The sequence below is a fragment of the Callorhinus ursinus genome, unplaced genomic scaffold (assembly GCF_003265705.2).
Source record: "Callorhinus ursinus isolate GAN/ISIS: 27379988/994484 unplaced genomic scaffold, GSC_fseal_2.0 scaffold63, whole genome shotgun sequence".
In the NCBI taxonomy this organism is placed as follows: Eukaryota; Metazoa; Chordata; class Mammalia; order Carnivora; family Otariidae; genus Callorhinus; species Callorhinus ursinus.
Window position 1 is genome coordinate 7,725,635 of NW_027397125.1, and position 18,630 is coordinate 7,744,264.

The window sequence follows — 18,630 nt, forward strand, 5'->3', positions numbered from 1 at the left end:
GCAGCGTATGGAATTTTTTAAAGGAAAATAAAGCTGAAAATCTAAATTCATACTCTCAAACTAGATGACAGTGAATAAGAAATGTCAATAGTTCATTAATTCCTGGAGCATTACATTCTCTCTTCTTCCCTTCAATTAGTTTCAGATGTCTTTGTAGGTCATTTTACTTTGATGTGTACCTTACACTAAAAATCAACACAGATCAGTCCACGGTAAAGAAAAGAAATGCTTACACACTTAGTTCATATCATCAAATTATTGAGCTGAAAACAGTTGAGAAGAGTCATGCCCTTAAGAAAGATTTTTCCAAGGACATAAAAATATAGATTTCATACAGAATCATAATATTTCTAATTTGAAAACTTAAGATCATCTAGAATTAAAATTTAAGTCATATTATTGTTTAAGAAACATATCTCCTAGGGCGCCTGGGTGGCTCAGTTGGTTAAGCGACTGCCTTCGGCTCAGGTCATGATCCTGGAGTCCCGGGATCGAGTCCCACATCGGGCTCCCTGCTCGGCAGGGAGTCTGCTTCTCCCTCTGACCCTCTTCCCTCTCGTGCTCTCTATCTCTCATTCTCTCTCTCTCAAATAAATAAAATCTTAAAAAAAAAAGAAACATATCTCCTAGAAAAGAGAAATTATAAGAAGATTTTTATCTTTCATTATCCTCTTACTGAACAGATCACATGTTCCTGCTCCCAAATATAACATTTCATGAATAAGAAAAATAACCTTACTAAAATATTGCTATAATTTATAATTTTACCACAGATAATGTGTGCTTGAGATTCAAAACATGCCCCCATATACCCTTCATAGATACAAATTTATATATTCATTCACCTGGAAGATGAGAGCATCCAATACATTAATAATTTCACATTGTGCTGAATATTATATGTAAAGTGTTCTCCCTTAAAAACAACGATGAAATGCCATGAAGACATGGTTCTTTTCAGGATTACTTAAAACACAGTTCTGTAACTAAACCCATGTATCCTCTTGCCATTTGTATAACAACGAAGGATAGATTATTGAAAAATGACGTCTCATTGAGAGCAACTCTTCCAAAGCATCCAGCAGATAGTAAAACAAAGTGAGTAAGAGTTCTTATAACTGGAACTCTTGGAATGCTTTTAAGCAATGTACTAGCTTATCATTCTACTATTCTGGCTACTCTTCTATTTTCACAATTTATCAATCCCACGGCTCTCTACTTCAGTACAGTCGCATGATAACGTTAGGCACTGACCAAATTCCGTAGCCTAAGAACATTCATACAGCGGCGACATGAGCTATCTTGCGATAAAGCAATTATGTTCTCTGGTGTTGTAAGAATTAACGGCACCAGATGCCATGTTTTCCCCGGCTTCACAGAGGAGCCCGGTAATGAGACATGATATGTAAATGCATCTCAATTCATGCAATCTGAGAGAAAACAAGAATACCAAATAAGGAGACATTATCTTTCCGAAGGGTAAGCATGAAATCTAATGAGACGGACTTGGGTGCTAGAAGTGTACTTTTAGGCAGAATATGCCTTTGGTGAATAAGGCCAATCTAGCTTGCTCAGCTCAGGCACTACAGTGAATGCAGAGGAAAAACCAGACCCCCATAGAAATATCATCTGTCAGAGCCCTGCAAGCTGGTCAAACGTCCTTATTAGGAAAAACTGAACTGGCCTTGAGAAAGCAGCAAGACGACAGAGGATTTGAAATTTGGCCATCTATATTTGTATTTTAAGTGTCATAATTATTTTTTGTAGGTTTGCAAAAACTGTCAGCATTTCAACTCACTGAACTGATGAACTAATCAGGAAAAAGCTCCAAATAGACTCAACAACTTTGAAAGAAACACAAGCATGGAATCTTAAATTATGTTAAAATGTTTCCTAATTCCATAATTAAGAACTTGATTTAAGTCATTGTGTTGACCTATTATTTTGTTTCCTTTGTTCCAGATTAAGGGCAGAGAGGAAATTATGCAAATATACTGGGTTGGAAATGATTTCTCTCAGCTGGTACAGGCCAGCTGGTTTCCCCTGGTAAAAAGAAAAAGGTAGAAAGTGGGAACATTAGAATAGCATGTGTTCCCAACAAGATTTTGAAAGACACTCAAATTTCTGGATGTAGCAAGTGCCTTTAGGTTCATCATTTTACTTAGTTGAAAAACAGAGGTAGAAGAATGTAAGAGGCAATGATCACCAGAATCAGCAAACGATGTCATAGCTCTGCTCCCCAGCAACCACCTTGTTCCTTGTTTTACGTAACTTATTTTATCCCAGAATTGTCTTCCATTCTGCAATTCACCAGAACGATGGGATATAGAATATAATTGGTCCAAAGGCTCTAAGTGCCAAACAAACATACCAAAACAAAACAACAAACCCCAAAATAAACAAACTAACAACAACAACAACAACAACAAAAACCTTAGTGAAATCTGGGTACCAACACACATTCCAGCAAGAAAAAAAAAAGTAAAAGTGGGATAAACATAGTCTTTACGAAAATATCTTTACTTGGCTTTTACATACATTCCCTCTGGGAATGAGTCGGCTCTTGTTTTTCTGAAAAGTAGCTGGGACATAATGATAAGGAAAAAACAGCTCATTTTTTTAATTATGTTATGTTAATCACCATACATTACATCATTAGTTTTTGATGTAGTGTTCCATGATTCATTGTTTGCGTATAACACCCAGTGCTCCAGGCAGTACGTGCCCTCCTTAATACCCATCACTGGGCTAACCCATCCCCCCACCCCCCTCCCCTCTAGCTCATTCTTTAATTTCTAATGGACCATTCTGGAAGATTAAAAAAAAAATCATTTGAATGAAAAAGGTTCATTCAGAGAGGGTTAAAATAATTTTAAAGCACGTTAAGTTTGAGACCGATGGTGGTAGCAGGTGTCCTGGGTGATTTTCATGAACTTCCGGGGAGGAGGAGCATGGGGCTGGTGTGCACCGGGTGTGCAGTGCCTGGCCGACTCCTGGAGGGACGGTGGGCGGCTTCACCCGCTGCTGCTACACAGTCAAGGCTCAGACATCCAGGAGGAACCTCATGAACCCACGCCCCCATTCTTCAAGAAAATCTGCAATAGCAGTGGCCGCCTGGGCAGTAAAGAGCACAGTGATCAGAGGGAAGAAAAAGGAAGCCGCGTGTAGGCGGGTCTGTGTGCGAGTGAGAAGCGGCTCCCTGACCCATGCTCCCTGCTTCTGCCCTTGGCACCTGTGTAGCCCTAGACTTGACACATTCCTGGCTGTGCTCACATGCCTCATCCGGAGACAGGGGCACGTGTCCGCCTCCCTGGGTGGCTGTGCGGGTTAAACAAGATAATACAGACAAAGCATGTGACCTCATTCAACATGCAGGCGTACTACAAGCTTTTTTTTTTTTTTAAGATTTTATTTATTTATTTATTTATTTGACAGAGAGAGAGAGACAGCGAGAGAGGGAACACAAGCAGGGGGCGTGGGAGAGGGAGAAGCAGGCTTCCGGAGGAGCAGGGAGCCCTATGTGGGGCTCGATCCCAGGACCCTGGGATCATGACCTGAGCCGAAGGCAGCCGCTTAACGACTGAGCCACCCAGGCACCCTACAAGCTTTTTCTTTTAATTGCATTTTATTTTATCTTATTTAAGATTTATTTATTTATTTTGGAGAGAGAGAGAGAGAGAGAGAGAGCGCTTGAGCAAGCGGAGGGGCAGAGGGGTGAGGAGAGAGAGAATCCCAAGCAGCCTCTGCCATGCCAAGTGGGAAGCCGGAGATGGGCCTCCATCCCCCGACCCCAGGATCATGACCTGAGCTGAAACCAAGAGTCGGAGGCCCAACTCATTGAGCCACCCAGGTGCCCCTTTAATTGCATTTTAAAAATTGTGGTAAAATAGATACAACATAAAATTTACCGGTTTAGCTATTTTGAAGTGCACAGCTCAGGGGCATTAAGTACATTCACATTGTTGTGCAACCATCAGCTTTATCCATCTCCAGAACTTTCCATCATCCCACACTGAAGCCATTAAACACGTCTCCCCCTTCCCCCCGCCCAGCTCCCGGCAACCACCATTCTACCTTCTGGCTCTGTGACTTTGCCTGCTCCCACTATCTCACATTAAGGGGAACATACAGCATTTGCCATCTCGTGGCTGGCTTATTTCACTCAGCATGATGTCTTCCGTTTTAATGGCATTATGAGTGCTAGGTTTACACTGTGAGAATGAAAAACGGTCCCAGAGAAGGCAGGCAGTCTCATTCAGCTGTAGAAATTAAGCAAATACACATTTTTTTCACCCCAAAAGCAGATACTGCGTTGGTAGTATTATTATATTATTCGCACAAACTATCTCTTATTAGCTAAGGTAGTTTTGTTAACCAGGAGCTGAGGAACAACTGTTCTTTGGGGCTCTCTTTAAACAACTTTCAGTGTCTCCACCAATTAGCTGTTCCAGCTCCAACATCACATCCCTCAACAGTTACACAGAAGCAGTCCCGTGACAGTTCTCATGGGAACCCTGAGACCTATCACAACTTCTACAATGGCCTTTGAATTCCTCCCTTTCATAGGAAACACACAGAAGAGAAGCAGGTTGGAGAGCTCTTTAAAATACCACCTTTTGGGGCACCTGGGTGGCTCAGTCGGTTAAGCGTCTGCCATCGGCTCAGGTCATGATCCCAGGGTCCTGGGATCGAGCCCCACATTGGGCTCCCTGCTCAGCGGGGAGCCTGCTTCTCCCTCTCCCTCTACTGTTCCCCCTGCTTGTGCTCTCTTGCTCTCTCTCTCTAAGAAATAATAAAATCTTTAAAGAAGTTTAAAAAAAATAAAATATCAACTTTTACTGAGCTCAAATTCAGCCCCGTCACTGTCCTCGTTCATAGCGAAAGACATACGTAACTCAACTCAATCATATTCAAGAGACCATTGACAAACCTATCCTTTCCCTGCTGTTAAACTGAACTGAATTCCACAGCTTCCGCACTTTCAACAGATCCTTTACCCTGAGCATTCTCTAAATATTTATTCTGTCTATGGTAGAGAGACTCGTGGGTCTTTATGTCATAGGATTTGCACAGGTGCATGCATCTTTTTTTATCTCGTTAACATTATCCAAATAAATGGTAATATCCTCAATGACAGAGATCTCATTTAATTTCACCTGGGTGGCACTCAACGCGTATCATGTGCAGGTGATTAATATTTTTGGCAATATCATAAAGTTACTTCTTTTTCTATGGTTATGTTTGAGTGCGTGTACAGAGGCTTTTTAAAAAACACCCAAACATCAATTAGCATTAATTATTCACAGTCTACCATGAGAGCCCACTGTAAAAGCTTTGAAGGCAGAGCTGTGAATGATTCACAAAACCCGCTGATGTGGCACTGAGCCTTGAAAGATTTCCAAGCACGTGTTTTTATTGAACATTAAACCTTATTAAACGAGGTCATGAAAATGGTCATAAAGCTGGACCCAGCAGGGTGGGATCTCAGGCTCATCAGGTTTCATGATACAATAATACCTGTGTTGATGCTAAGACAAGAGAGGCCCAAAAAAGAAAAGAAAGAGAAAGGAAAAGGAGAAAAAGAAAAAATGGGGGGGGGAATGATGTCAGGTTAGACTACTGGATTTTACACATCCTGATACTGAAGGTACATTCTTCAAGCAACCCCTAGGACTTCAGAGGGAAGACAAAACTAGAAACAGCTTATTCTGAGGTGCTTTAAGTACTTTGTATCCCCCCTCCACCCCCATGGGCCCTTACAACCTCCCATATGGAGGAATGCAGAGATGAGAATTATCACTTTCTTTATAGGTGATAAAACAAACCTAGGGATGTTAATGGACTTGCTTCCAAATGAAGACGCAAGAGCTAGAACCAAGAAAAAAATCGCTCTTCTCCTTTCAGTGCAGTGAGCTCTGTCCATCTGATCATGTTCTCTAATCCTATCATTTGTAAAAAGGGCATCTGTAGGAAAGAGTGTAGAGCCTTCAGGACTGTGGCAAATCTATTTTATGTGTTGGTGGCACAGACAAGGATCTTAGGTATGATATCAGGGGTCAGATTTTTCTCTTTCCTGATACCTAGAATGCCTCTAACCAAAATAATTGCTTATATAATTGGATCAAGGTTTACAGACAAGTAAGTACCTTTGTAAAGTTAACAAATAACATTAAAGTCAAAATGACAGCAGGTTCCTTGCCAAGAAAAGAGTATAGAAAGTTCTAGCTCTCCAACTCTATGGGAAGAATCGGGGAGACAGCCCCTCCGAACGACCACTTAAAGGGGAGCCCCATGGGAAGCTCTAAGGGTATAGAGCCCTTTCTGAGCTCTGATAGCCCTGAATCAACAACCTGATCATCTAGTGGCACATGTGGTCCTTGACAGTGCAAAGTCTATGAACTTAAAGCCAAGACAGAATACATTTCTCATATTAACTACAGCTTGAATCAGATGTGGTTTTTTTCTTATTTTGTGGATAGTCATTAGCTCTCTGCACAAAGTAAGTTAGATAATCTAAACAAAGTTGAAGCTTTTCGTTTCACTTTCCAAAATTAAGACTTGATCTTTTGACTAGTTTAGTTGTTGTATACCCTTTAGTGACATCAGCGGGGTGCTGCAATCTAAATGTAAGATCAGTTTTTACGAAAGGAGTTATTTTGATGGCTGGGACTGAACAGGGGAAAACACTGTCTAATAGTTTACTCTGTAATTCTGTTAATATCTAACAAATAAAAATAACATTAGTACCTAAACCCCAGGAAACCTAATAAAATATTTACACAGAGATCCAAAGAATATACAATATACAATTAAATACTCGGGGCGCCTGGGTGGCTCAGTTGGTTAAGCGACTGCCTTTGGCTCAGGTCATGATCCTGGAGTCCCGGGATGGAGTCCCGCATCGGGCTCCCGGCTCGGCGGGGGGTCTGCTTCTCCCTCTGACCCTTTCCCCTCTCGTGCTGTTTCTCTCTCTCTCTCTCTCTCTCTCTCTCTCTCAAATAAATAAATAAAATCTATAAAAAAAAATTTACAATTAAATACTCACCTTTACTAGTAGTCTACTGAATAGAAATTAAAGCATTGTTGTGTAACCTTTTTTGTTTTAAAGTAATTATTAATACCTAGTGTGGGGTGTGTTGTTAGGAAATTAGTATTGTATTGATATTATGTTGGCACCGGCAACTGGTATAATCATTTTGAGAAGAGATATGGAAAGCAAAACCAGAGACATAAGAACATTCAAACCCACTCACTGTGCAAATAATTCCACATCTGAGACTTTATCTCAAGGAAGTTATTTAACAAAGCCAGAAACTATATGCTTAAAATTATTACAGATTTATCTATAAAAAACAAAATTATAAAATGCATGACAATTCCAACAATAAATGACCATCTTATTTAGACAAACTATGGAAAATCCGTACAATGCTGTATCATGCTATGATTTAAAAGTGATCTCAAAACACAGCTGAAGAAAAAAGGCAGAATCCAGAATAGTTCGTACACTATAGTTACAACCATAAGAATATGTAAGCTTATGGAAAAGGACTGGGATATAATTTGCCAGAACAAAAATATTTGACCCAAAGAAATAGACAGTGGTGTTCCTATACACATACATTTCCTTATATTTTTATTTATTTATTTTAGAAAGAGAGAGAGAGTGTGCGTGCGCATGAGTGGGGGTGGGGGCTGGAAGGGCAGAAGCAGAGGGAGAGAGAGAATCTTAAGCAGACTCTCCACTGAGCCTGGAGCGAGACTCGGGGCTGGATCTCAGGACCCCAAGATCACGACCTGAGCCAAAATCTGGAGTCAGACGCCCAACAAACTGAGCCACCCAGGAGCTCCATAATATTTGTTATATTTTTAATACTAATCACTTTTAATTACTTAACTTTGATGTGTAAAGCTCTCTTTCAAGTTTTTTTCAATTTTAACAATAAAAATACTTCGGCAACTCTCTGTTGGGATCGTGCAAAATTATCTTTTTCTACGAACCGATTGTTTTATGGAGCAAGGTGAAATCAATCATTCTGACATCTCCAGGTGATAAAGCCAGCATCCCTGTGATCATCCTTTAACGCCTCCCCATGTTCATATATTAGCCACCAGGGCTTTTTAACATTATATTTTCATTTAAATACAAGTTATCCCTGAAAACTGATGCAGAAACCTGTAGCCTTAGACCACTTACTTGTTTTATGGGAGTTGAAGGAGAGCAGAATACGCCACCCCAAAAAATTCCAAAGTGGAGTAATGATTATTTTGAATTGAAGTTACTTTAAGAAACAGCTGGTGCAGGAAGGATACTCTGAGCCTCCTCTGTCCCCATAGAAAGCAGGGAATAAATCTCCCACATGAAGACACTGTCCGTTTACCAGGAGGGTAGAAGGCATTCTTATGGCCAGAGATAGGGAATCTGAGGTCTTGTTACTTCTTCACTGATTTGCCCAAACCTTGCCAATTCTTCACAAATGTATTGTTTCTTGGCCTAAAAAGCATAACCCCTGTCTGCTTTGGTCACTTTTGAGTCTCATATTTTTATGGGCTCCCATATGTATGAAATTAAGTTTGCTTTTCTCCTGTTAATCTGCTTTATTTCAATTTAACTATTAGACCAGCCAAAGAACCCAAAAGGAAAAAGGGAAATTTTCCTCCGGCACAGGTTTGGTGCGCAAAGTGGGGTTCTCCCCTAGCTGGACACTGCTCACTCCAGGGCCTCTGCAGCTCCAGGATTCTGGACCCCCTGACAAGAGCCAGCAGAAGGTTAAGTGTCCCCCACGTCGGTCTCCCAGATCGCTGCCTGCAGCCTCTATTGGGAAGAAGAGTAGTGAGAGTCCTTTCGTATTTCTAAATTTAGATTAGCAGGAGAAAATGAAAGGTTCCTAGTTCCTCTCTGGAAAGTACCCTGGTTTTCTGTTGACCCCTTTCCTCCCGGAAATGGGCATTATTTCCTTCTGTCTCTGTCCTTTTGTGTCATCTGTAATCAGGAGGAAAACCAGAGGGGAGAATGCAGGCCGAGGTCTGCCAAGCCTGCTGTTTGAGCCGGCCTCACCAACTGGTATGCTCATAGTTTTCACCAGACCAGCGTCTGTTTCGACAAACTTTACGGTAGGTCCCCTAGGTAAAAATGGGATGAGGTTTTCCTTTTGTCTCATTCTATGTCCCGAAAGCTTGGGTTATGACCGGGAGAATATTCTCTCTGGTCCCCACCAGCCAGGAGGTACATGTACCAGCGTGCATCTTGGGGACCAGTCAAATAGAATGGTATTCTGAGACCTGAAGTCATGAACACCCTTCTCTTTGTCATCCATGCAAGCTCTCGGGGGAATTTGTCATAAGGGGTCCCAGGCCTTAAAGGGCCTTTGTCGTCTGAACCTTCGCTGTCTTATTAGTGCTGGAAAAGTCCCATTCCAGTAGCACCTGCCTGGTGTCCCAGATCAGCACGTCTCTGACCGGAGGCAGGGAAAAGCAGAGACACTATATTCACTATGCCATTGTTACTGCCTGTGATAATGAAGCTCTTTGCTTTCCTAGGCTAACTCTGGGATTGAACTTTCTGGGTCTTGTAAGGGCTGTACCTTTTGTACTCTCTTTCGGGACACCTCTTGTATCCCTGGTTAAGCCATAAAAAGGCTTATTGGTTTGAGTCGCTATTGAGATTAATATAAGATCCTACTGATCAGTGGCCACATGAAGGATCTTTGAATTGGAAAAATGTCTATATTTGGGGGAAACAATTGTTTTTAGAGAGTTTTCATCCTAAACAATTATCCTATTGTATTAGCTAAATTATTTCTAAATAAGACAGAATACTGAAACATTAATTACCAAGCATAAGTTTTACCTAGTTTGGCTTATTACAGAGGAACTAAAGATATTTGAGTCTGTTAGTAAACATGTCTTGTACCACACTTAAAAATTAAACTATGAGGAAGCCTATGTTTCTATGAACTATAAAATGTACTCATAAGTTTGCCAATCTAAAGTATGCGGATATAATATACACTGCTCACTTCTTAGTTTTTAGTAGAAATTATGGTTTCTAAGAGTTAAGAATGAATTCTAATTAATAAATATGATTAAAATAGAAATAGAGCAAATAAAGTAGAAATAATAAAGGAAACAAATCTTTCTGCAAGAAAAGTGAAAAATGTTTTGGGGCAAGAAAAAGTATCAGACACGGCCATGAATTTTTGCTAAGAGAGAAGACAGTAATTTGTCCTAAAATACAACTGGTTATTTCAGAATGAGAAAAAGGGAAACAAAGGACGAAATAAATGGAAATGGGCGGTTGGGAAGAGAGGTAGAAAGAATGAGAGAGAGAATTTTATCTTGTATAATCAGGTTGGCTAAAGTTGAATTATTAATAAAGGTTTTAAAAACAAGCTTTAATAGGGCGGTTATGTAAAAATAAATCTTAATTTTCTTTCATCTGCAAATGGGACAAAGTATTGTTGGATTCTTGGTCTGCTGCTGATTATGAGAGGCAAAAATTTTTCTTTACGTTTTAGTAAATCTGCCTAGAAAGCAAAGATTTTGTGTCTTACCAAAATAATTTCCTAATCTCCATTTTGTTTTAATCAGGTCTTTGATTACCTAAGAAAACTGAGTCTTCTCAATATTAAATGAGCTAAGTTTTGCTCACAACTGTGTAACCTTCTGTATTTGTTTTTATAATATTTTTTGTCACTTTGGTTAAATAGCTAATTCAGTCTTAAATTTTGTGATGTTCCATAATCTTATTTAGTCAAGTGTCCAAAACCTTTTGATATTTTTGAAGAAGCTTCCCCAAATCAAATTCTAAATGAAATCTTTTTGACCTCAAACTAAGTTTGGGATTTTCTAAACCCTAGAATATCGCAAAAGATTTATTCCTGCACCCCTTATAAAAAAAGGCAGAATACACTAATTAAGTTTATTTGATATGTTAAATTGTCAAACAAGAAGAGATGGGAAGCAGTATCAAATAAGAAGTGATGCTAAACTTTCTTTAGGAAATATATATATGGGGTGCTCGCTTCGGCAGCACATATACTAAAATAGGAAATACATATATGGAAATTATTAATGTAAGTGTTCTAGAAATTGTATGAAATTCCTAAAAATCTGATGTGTCCTGGCATAATGCTGTCAGGACTGACATTATCAGTCATAATTCTAGTAATTATTTTAAAATATATGTTACAGAAACAACCAAATTCCCTTGTCAATTGCCTTATAATGAACTCTCATCAGATCTTTAACCATGGTTACTTTTAAGTCTTTTGTCCTTTACAGAAGTTATTGCTCTACTCTGATGCTTTTGCAAATATGTTTCATCTTCACAGAGGCTCATGGAGAGGACTCTGACAAGTACTCTAGAATAGAGTTTTCTGATAACCTTAAGATTGTATCACTGAACTGGGTAAGAATTTCCAGGACTAATGGAAAAATTGAATTCAAGTAGAACAAGAATTAATTACATGGGGCTAAATGAACTGCTGAGGATGATTATCATTTTCATGACTTTTTGTTTGAAATACTGCTGGTTCCTTGAAGTTGTATTTCTCGAGATTTAAGAAAAACTTTTTCTTTTCCCCCCCACTCCCCGCCCCTCTGCTACCTATGACCTAGAGCAATTTGGTAACGTCTACCCATGGACAAAGATGAAACAATTACTCTTTCTCCCTACCTGATCTCCCCGTGGATTCTCTCTCCCTCCCTCCCTTGCCCCTCCCCCTACTCATGCTCTCTCTCTCTCTCTCTCTCTCTCTCTCTCCCTCTCAAATAAATAAATGAATAAATAAATCTTTTCTAAAAAATTTTCTAAAAAAATTTTTTAAGATTTTATTTATTTATTTGAAAGAGAGAGAATGAGAGAGATAGAGAGCATGAGAGGGAGGAGGGTCAGAGGGAGAAGCAAACTCCCTGCCGAGCAGGGAGCCCGATGCGGGACTGGATCCCGGGACTCCAGGATCATGACCTGAGCCGAAGGCAGTCGCTTAACCAACTGAGCCACCCAGGCACGGCCCACCCCCCCTTTTTTTTAAATAAGAATAAATAAATCTTTTAAAAACTGTTTCAGCAAAGCAAACTTTGAAAAGTCCGTATGGTCAACTCTTATTCTTGCTGCACTTAATGTAAATAATCAGGCCAAGTTTAATGGGCCCAGACTTATTTTGCAAAAAAATTAGTCTTACTTTGATTATCTTTGATAGAAACAGGGTGAACTGTACTGAGAAAAATTTTGTTTTGGTGGAAAACTATAAATAAACCCTTTTGGATATCAGATTCCTGTCCTGTACTAACTGTAAACTAACTGGATCTGAATTCTTCTAGTTTTCTCCAGTATCTGGCTCTAACGTTCCAAAATAACCCATTTCCAATTTTCCAAAATTTCTGATGTTCTCCCCCACTCTCTCACTTGGAATCACTGAGAACTAAAACTGCTCTTTTTTTTACAGCCATGCAAACTAAAGTTGGACAACTTGATACGAACTTCAGGGAAATCACCACAACAGCTCGTATATAGACAGTCTTCATGCCTCTTGCTGTGTGGCCACTCAGGAAGATCACCAGAGACATCCAAACTGCAAACCAGGAAGTCTGTTAGATTGCTACCGCCTGTCCTCATTTTATCTGAAAATGCTTTGAGTTCAATCTAGAAATCTTGACTGATGACCTGCAGAACTCAGACTGGGTTTATAATTTGCTCTAATCATTAACCCTTACTTTTATTTTGTTTCCATAGAAATGCCTCTTACTAAATACCTAATGGTGAAATCATCAGCAAAATGAAAGGGTAACCTACCAAACAGGAAGATATTTGCAAATGATGTATCTGATAAGGTGTTAATAACCAAAATATTTTTAAAAAGTCATACAACTCAACACCATAAAACAATGATTTAAAAATGGGCAGAGGACCTGAATAGACATTTTTCCAAAGTAGACATACAGACAACAGACACATGGAAAGATGCTCAACATCACTATCATCAGGTAAATGCAAATTAAAACCACAATGACATATTACCTCACACCTGTCAATATGGCTAGTATTAAAAAGACAAGAAATAACAAGTGTTGGCAAGGATGTGGGGAAAAGAGAACACTCATGAACTGTTGGTGGGAATGTAAATTGGTACATCCACTATGGAAAACAGTATGGAGATCCTCAAAAAATTAAAAAGAGAAATACCAAACAATCCAGTGATTCTACTTCTATAGTATTTATCCAAAGAAAATTAAAACACCAACTGAAAAAGATATATCCATCCCATTGTTCATGATAGTTTTATTTACAATAGCCAAGATATGAAAGTAACCTAAGTGTCCATCAATAGATGAATGGATAACGATGTGATGAGTGTGTGTGTGTGTGTGTGTGTGTGTGTGTGTGTGTATACTTGTTTTAAAAAAGCCATAAAAAATGAAGTCTTGCCATTCGTAACAACATGGATGAACCTACAGAGTATTATGCTAAGGGAAATAAGTCAGACGGAGAAAGACAGATACGGTATGATTTCACTTATATGTGGAATTTGAAAAACAAAATAAATAAACAAACAAAACCAGAGACTGACTCATGGATACAGAGAGCAAACTGTTGTTGCCAGAGGAGAGAGAGGTGGGGCATTGGTCCAAATAGATGAAGGGGATTAAGAGGTACAAACTTCTAGTTATGAAATAAGTAAGTCATGGAGATGTGAAGCATAGCACAGGGAATACAGTCAATAATACTGTCGCAACTTTGCATGGTGACAAATGGTAACTACACTTATTATGATGAGCATTTCACAGTGTATATAAATGTCAAACCACTATGCTGAATACCTGAAATTAATATAATATTGTATGTCATCTATTTAATTAAAAATTAAAAATGGTAAAAATTAATGTAAAAAATTTTTGACTGATTTATTTTGAAGACGAAGAAGACCAATTCAGTAAAATACTGGAGCAATTTACCAACTCAACTTCTGAATTGTGAAACTCCTTGGGGATTTCAAAGGTGGGCCTGGAGAGCAGAATATGCCACGCCAAAATAATTCATTATTTTAAATTAAAGTTACTCAAGAAACAGCTGGTGCAAGAAGGACACTCTGAACCAACTTTGTCCCCAAGAGCACAAAGTAAATCTCCCATTTGAAGACACCCTCCCTGTATCGGGAGGGTAGAAAGCGTCCTTACCATCAGAGAGGGAATTCAAGGCCAAAAGTGCTGTATGAACAAACCTTGTTACTCCTTCACTAATTTCCTACTTCAAGCCCAAACCCCTGTTTTGTCAATTCTTCACAAACGTATTGTTTCTTTTTCTAAAAACACTGCCTGCTTTAGTCATTTCTTTGAGTCTCATATTTTTATGGGGTTCCCGTATGTACAAAATTAAATTTGTGTTTTTTTCCTGTTCATCTGTTTCATGTCAATTTAATTATGAGAGCAGCCAAAGAACCCAGAAGGGAAGAAAGGGAAAGTTCTCCTCCCCTACAGAATACATGGGCCCCTGTCAACATCCTGTTTTTCTCTTCTCAACTGCGATAGCAATACAAAGGTAAGGAGAAAGAAAGAATAATAATTCAAAAATTACTAGACCTCTTAGAACATTTAACCTCCTTCATCTTTTTTTGTTCTTTCGAGCTGATTGTATTTCAGGAGCTCGAGTGCTTTACTGTTTGGGAGTTGAGGGCCACAGTGAGCATCTACGGAACTAGGAAATGAGAATGTATACGTAGACTCAAATATTTGCGTATCATTTCCGGAGGGTTTGCGCTTGCCTCCTCCCAGCCCTCTCATCCCAGGTCCACAGATATCCAATTAGGAGTCCCACTTTGCAGGACCATTATTTATTTTAATCTCTCTTTCTTCCAATATGCAAATCAAAAACAGCTCACAAATTTCCCTTGCTGCGTCTCCTAGAGATCATGGTTTTGGATCTCAGAGCTAAATTCTTTATTAGCCATGGTAGAAAATGTAGATAGGTAAGTGCATTCCCGTAATAACTGTAGGTGCTGTGCTAAGCAGTCTATATGCATTGTGATTTTTTTTTTTAAGATTTTATTTATTTGACAGAGAGAGGCACAGCGAGAGAGGGAACACAAGCAGGGGGAGTGGGGAGGGAGAAGCAGGCTTCCCGCCGAGCAGGGAGCCCGATGTGAGGCTCGATCCCAGGACCCTGGGACCATGACCTGAGCCGAAGGCAGACGCTTAGCGACTGAGCCACCCAGGCGCCCCTGCATTGTGATTTTTAAGAAAAGTTCTTACCACTACCGTAATGCAGATATTAGTATTCTTAATTTTATAATTCAGAGATGATCAAAATTTGCCAATCACATAGTTATTACTAAGGGAATGGCCTAATAGTCAAAGTCAAGTCTGACTGGATCCAAACACTTTGTTCTTTTTTTTTTTTTTAAGATTTTATTTATTTGACAGAGAGAGGCACAGCGAGAGAGGGAACACAAGCAGGGGGAGTGGGAGAGGGAGAAGCAGGCTTCCCGCTGAGCAGGGAGCCCGATGTGGGACTCGATCCCAGGACCCTGGGATCAGACCTGAGCCGAAGGCAGACGCCCAACGACTGAGCCACCCAGGCGCCCCCAAACACTTTGTTCTTAACCACAGTCAGAAAAAAACTGAAATTGCAGGTAACATGCTAAATAACCAGAAAAGCCTGCAAAAGTCTGACAGGTCATTTTTGTTGGAAGGAAGGGAGGCAAGGACATAGAGGGAGTGCCCATCTTGATCTAAGAATTATGGTACACAGTTTCAGTCATAAAGAATATTCAAGTTCAGAAACTTAACAATGCAACACCACCAGAATTCATAAAAAGATAACAAATGCACTTAATACTAGTCAGAGTCATATTTTTTGCCCTAGACAGTGAAAAAGTAATTATCAGTACCAAATTTACTGGTTTATTAATTTCACCTCAATCTAAGATAAGAATTAATGTATGGTTTCTAAATGTGTTTTTGTGATTTGGGATTTGCCATGATTTTAAAGAAGTACAACTGATATAAAAGCTGAAATCATACTTGATTAGAACAAAAATAAGGGCCATGTAGCTTATTCAGCCTCCTAAAAAGTTATTCTATAATACATATACGTATTCACATAAATGTATGCATAGATATATATGTATTTTAAAATGATCTCCCTTTATATTATTGTCCAAACTGAAAGAATAACTTCTGTCATTATTAGAGAGTTTTGAGAATGACTGGATGAAGGTATAAAATGGAAAGAGAACTGTCTTTATAAAGACTTACTTTAAATTTTAACCCTTAAGGCAAAAATCCATGTGTTTATCAGCCTATTCAAACACTGGTATTAGTTAAAATGAGAAGTGATTAGGTCATAGGAAACAAAAACCTACGATCGGGGGAGAGAAAGTTTAAAAGGATAAAACGTTCCTGTCCCCATGAGCCTTCACAGAACTGAAATTAACTGTACGATAAACCATTTTGAAGTTACTCAACCATTTTGAAGTCATCTAGACTGACATCCCAATTCAATAACTGTGACATTTTTGTGCCCAACTTCCCTGCCGAAAATATTCAAAATGACCACTGGAATGTGTCAGGCAATTTGGGATACTTAGCAACTTGGGTTCGGGATTATACATTTTCCTAATTCATAAGAGAATTCCTCTGCAGAAAACAGCCATAACAGCTATTTTGTGTGTGAGCACATTCTTAGAAAGCAGGCAAGTTTACGGGAAAGGATGATTCCAGATGCCCCTCAGAACAAACAGGTGTTGAATAATTTCTAAATTAAATATTTGCGAGTGGCTGCTTTAGAATTAGTGTGCACAGTGCCATCCACGCCAGAGCCTAAAGAACTGTAACTGTGGCATGCAAAATTTAACGGGGCAAACACAAAGAAGGAAAAGGGTGTGCTTAGAAAATTGTAGATGAAATATAATAAAAGATCATTAAAAGCATATAGATTAAGTGACTCATCCCACAGTTTCCTGATTGTGCTAATACTTGTTTTAGGAACTTTCATCTGATGTAACACGTGATTACCATACACAGGTATTTCTCAGGAAGTATTTTTGTTTTTCGTTAGATGAACTTAGTGTGCATTGGAGCTGAGGTACCTTGGAAAGAATTTCTAGGCAAGCTGTATTTTATTGATTTTAAAAAGGTATTTTCGTGTCCTATTAGCACAGATCTTTGTAAACTTAGGGTTTTTCTTTTTACAGGCTCTAATTTACGTTTGGGTTCTAGAATGATGATTACTTTTCTCGGAAGCCTTCCCTTAGAAAGGGCCCCCATAATGATGTGAACTTTACTTTCAAACATCCACCCCGAATCAAAAGATCCAAACATCCAATCTTGGCACAGTAAAGCTCTGTGCTTAGGTTTTTTTAAACATTAGACTCCCATTTCTGTATTTCATTAAATTCACAAATTTTTGAAGTGACAAGCAATGAAATCTGAATTTGCAGTCATGCAGGAAGTCAAATCATCTTGATTTACATAGAAAGGCTTCTGGAAAAAAAAAAAAAAAAGGCAGCTCAGTGGCCGGGCTGTCAGTATGATGCTCAATGCAACAAGTGACTGACCGTCCGCAGCTGGAGAAAGCATTTCCATTTTCCAGCATCTCCCAGGCTCTCTTTCCTGCAAGCTACTACACTGATCTCAATTACATACAATTTAAAACAAGAGTTACAGTTTTTCTTGCTTAAACCCCCCAGAACATTTACATAATCACATTGCAAATGACATTTCTGGCAAGATAAGCAAAACTTTTAAAAAGTGAAGCAACGAACCTGATTGAACTTGAGCTCGCTAACAATAAAGGACATTCCTGTTTTCTTTAAACCACACCGTGCATCTGGCCTGCCTCCCTGCCCGCCTGCTTACCCCAGGAATGATGTACTTAGTCTGAGGAGACATGAGGCGTCTGTCAAGCATGCCAGCCCCGTTCCAAGTGGACCCAGCTCTCCAGGGAGCAAGAATGTGCTTCACAGGGGCAAGAACTCAATAAAAAAGCTCAAGGCAGCCAAGTCTTGTTTTGCTGACCGGCATATCAACTGCTCTCCTTTTCCTTGCTGGCTTAAGGTGTGCGTTCTTAGCCAGCCAGTGTGACTTTCTAAAAGTTCTTCAGATTATAACAGTTCTCTCTGTTCTGGAACCACTTAGGCATCGCAGACAGGCTCATCAAAGTCAATTAACAAACGCAAGTGGGAGGGTCTTTTTCTCCTTCCAATTACGTCAGCTGGCTTGCAAGAGCGAAGCCTGCGAACTTGTGAAAGCGACTAACATTTCATCAATGTCAGATGGAGCCTTCCGGGCAACACTGGCTACATCGGTGCTTAAGGATACTTTCTTTACTATAGAACAACAGATTGCACAACTGGACGAGCTGTCCAGGTTCAAGAAAACTACTAGACTGTGAAAAAAGTCTGGAACACAAGCGAGAACATTCTTGTGCCTACATCCGATGAAGAAATATTTCCTCCTTTGCATACAAGAAAGTGATATCTTTCTTTTGTGGTCACCTTTCACATTCTCCTTGTGCATGAAAAATACAATTTTTTTTCACACAGCCAAATAAATACCACTTGGATAAATTTAATTTTATTTCAACTGAAAACATCTTTTCATGCAAAGACGACATTTAAAAAATGGAACAAT

At 39.3% G+C, this 18,630-nt stretch overlaps 1 protein-coding gene across 8 annotated transcripts in view; it reads right to left on the reverse strand.

Annotated features, from left to right (window-relative positions):
- Positions 1 to 18,630, reverse strand: part of CACNB2 (calcium voltage-gated channel auxiliary subunit beta 2) — a 391,004-nt gene that overhangs the window by 170,376 nt on the left and 201,998 nt on the right. The window contains exon 1 of one of the 8 annotated variants that reach the window (XM_073885594.1): positions 17,857 to 18,089. The exons of the other annotated variants lie outside the window; for them this stretch is intronic. Within the exon in view, the coding sequence (XP_073741695.1) occupies positions 17,857 to 17,907 (51 nt within the window). The 5' untranslated portion in view covers positions 17,908 to 18,089. Of the gene's footprint in view, positions 1 to 17,856; positions 18,090 to 18,630 lie in introns of those variants that run through there. 8 annotated transcript variants of the gene reach the window in all.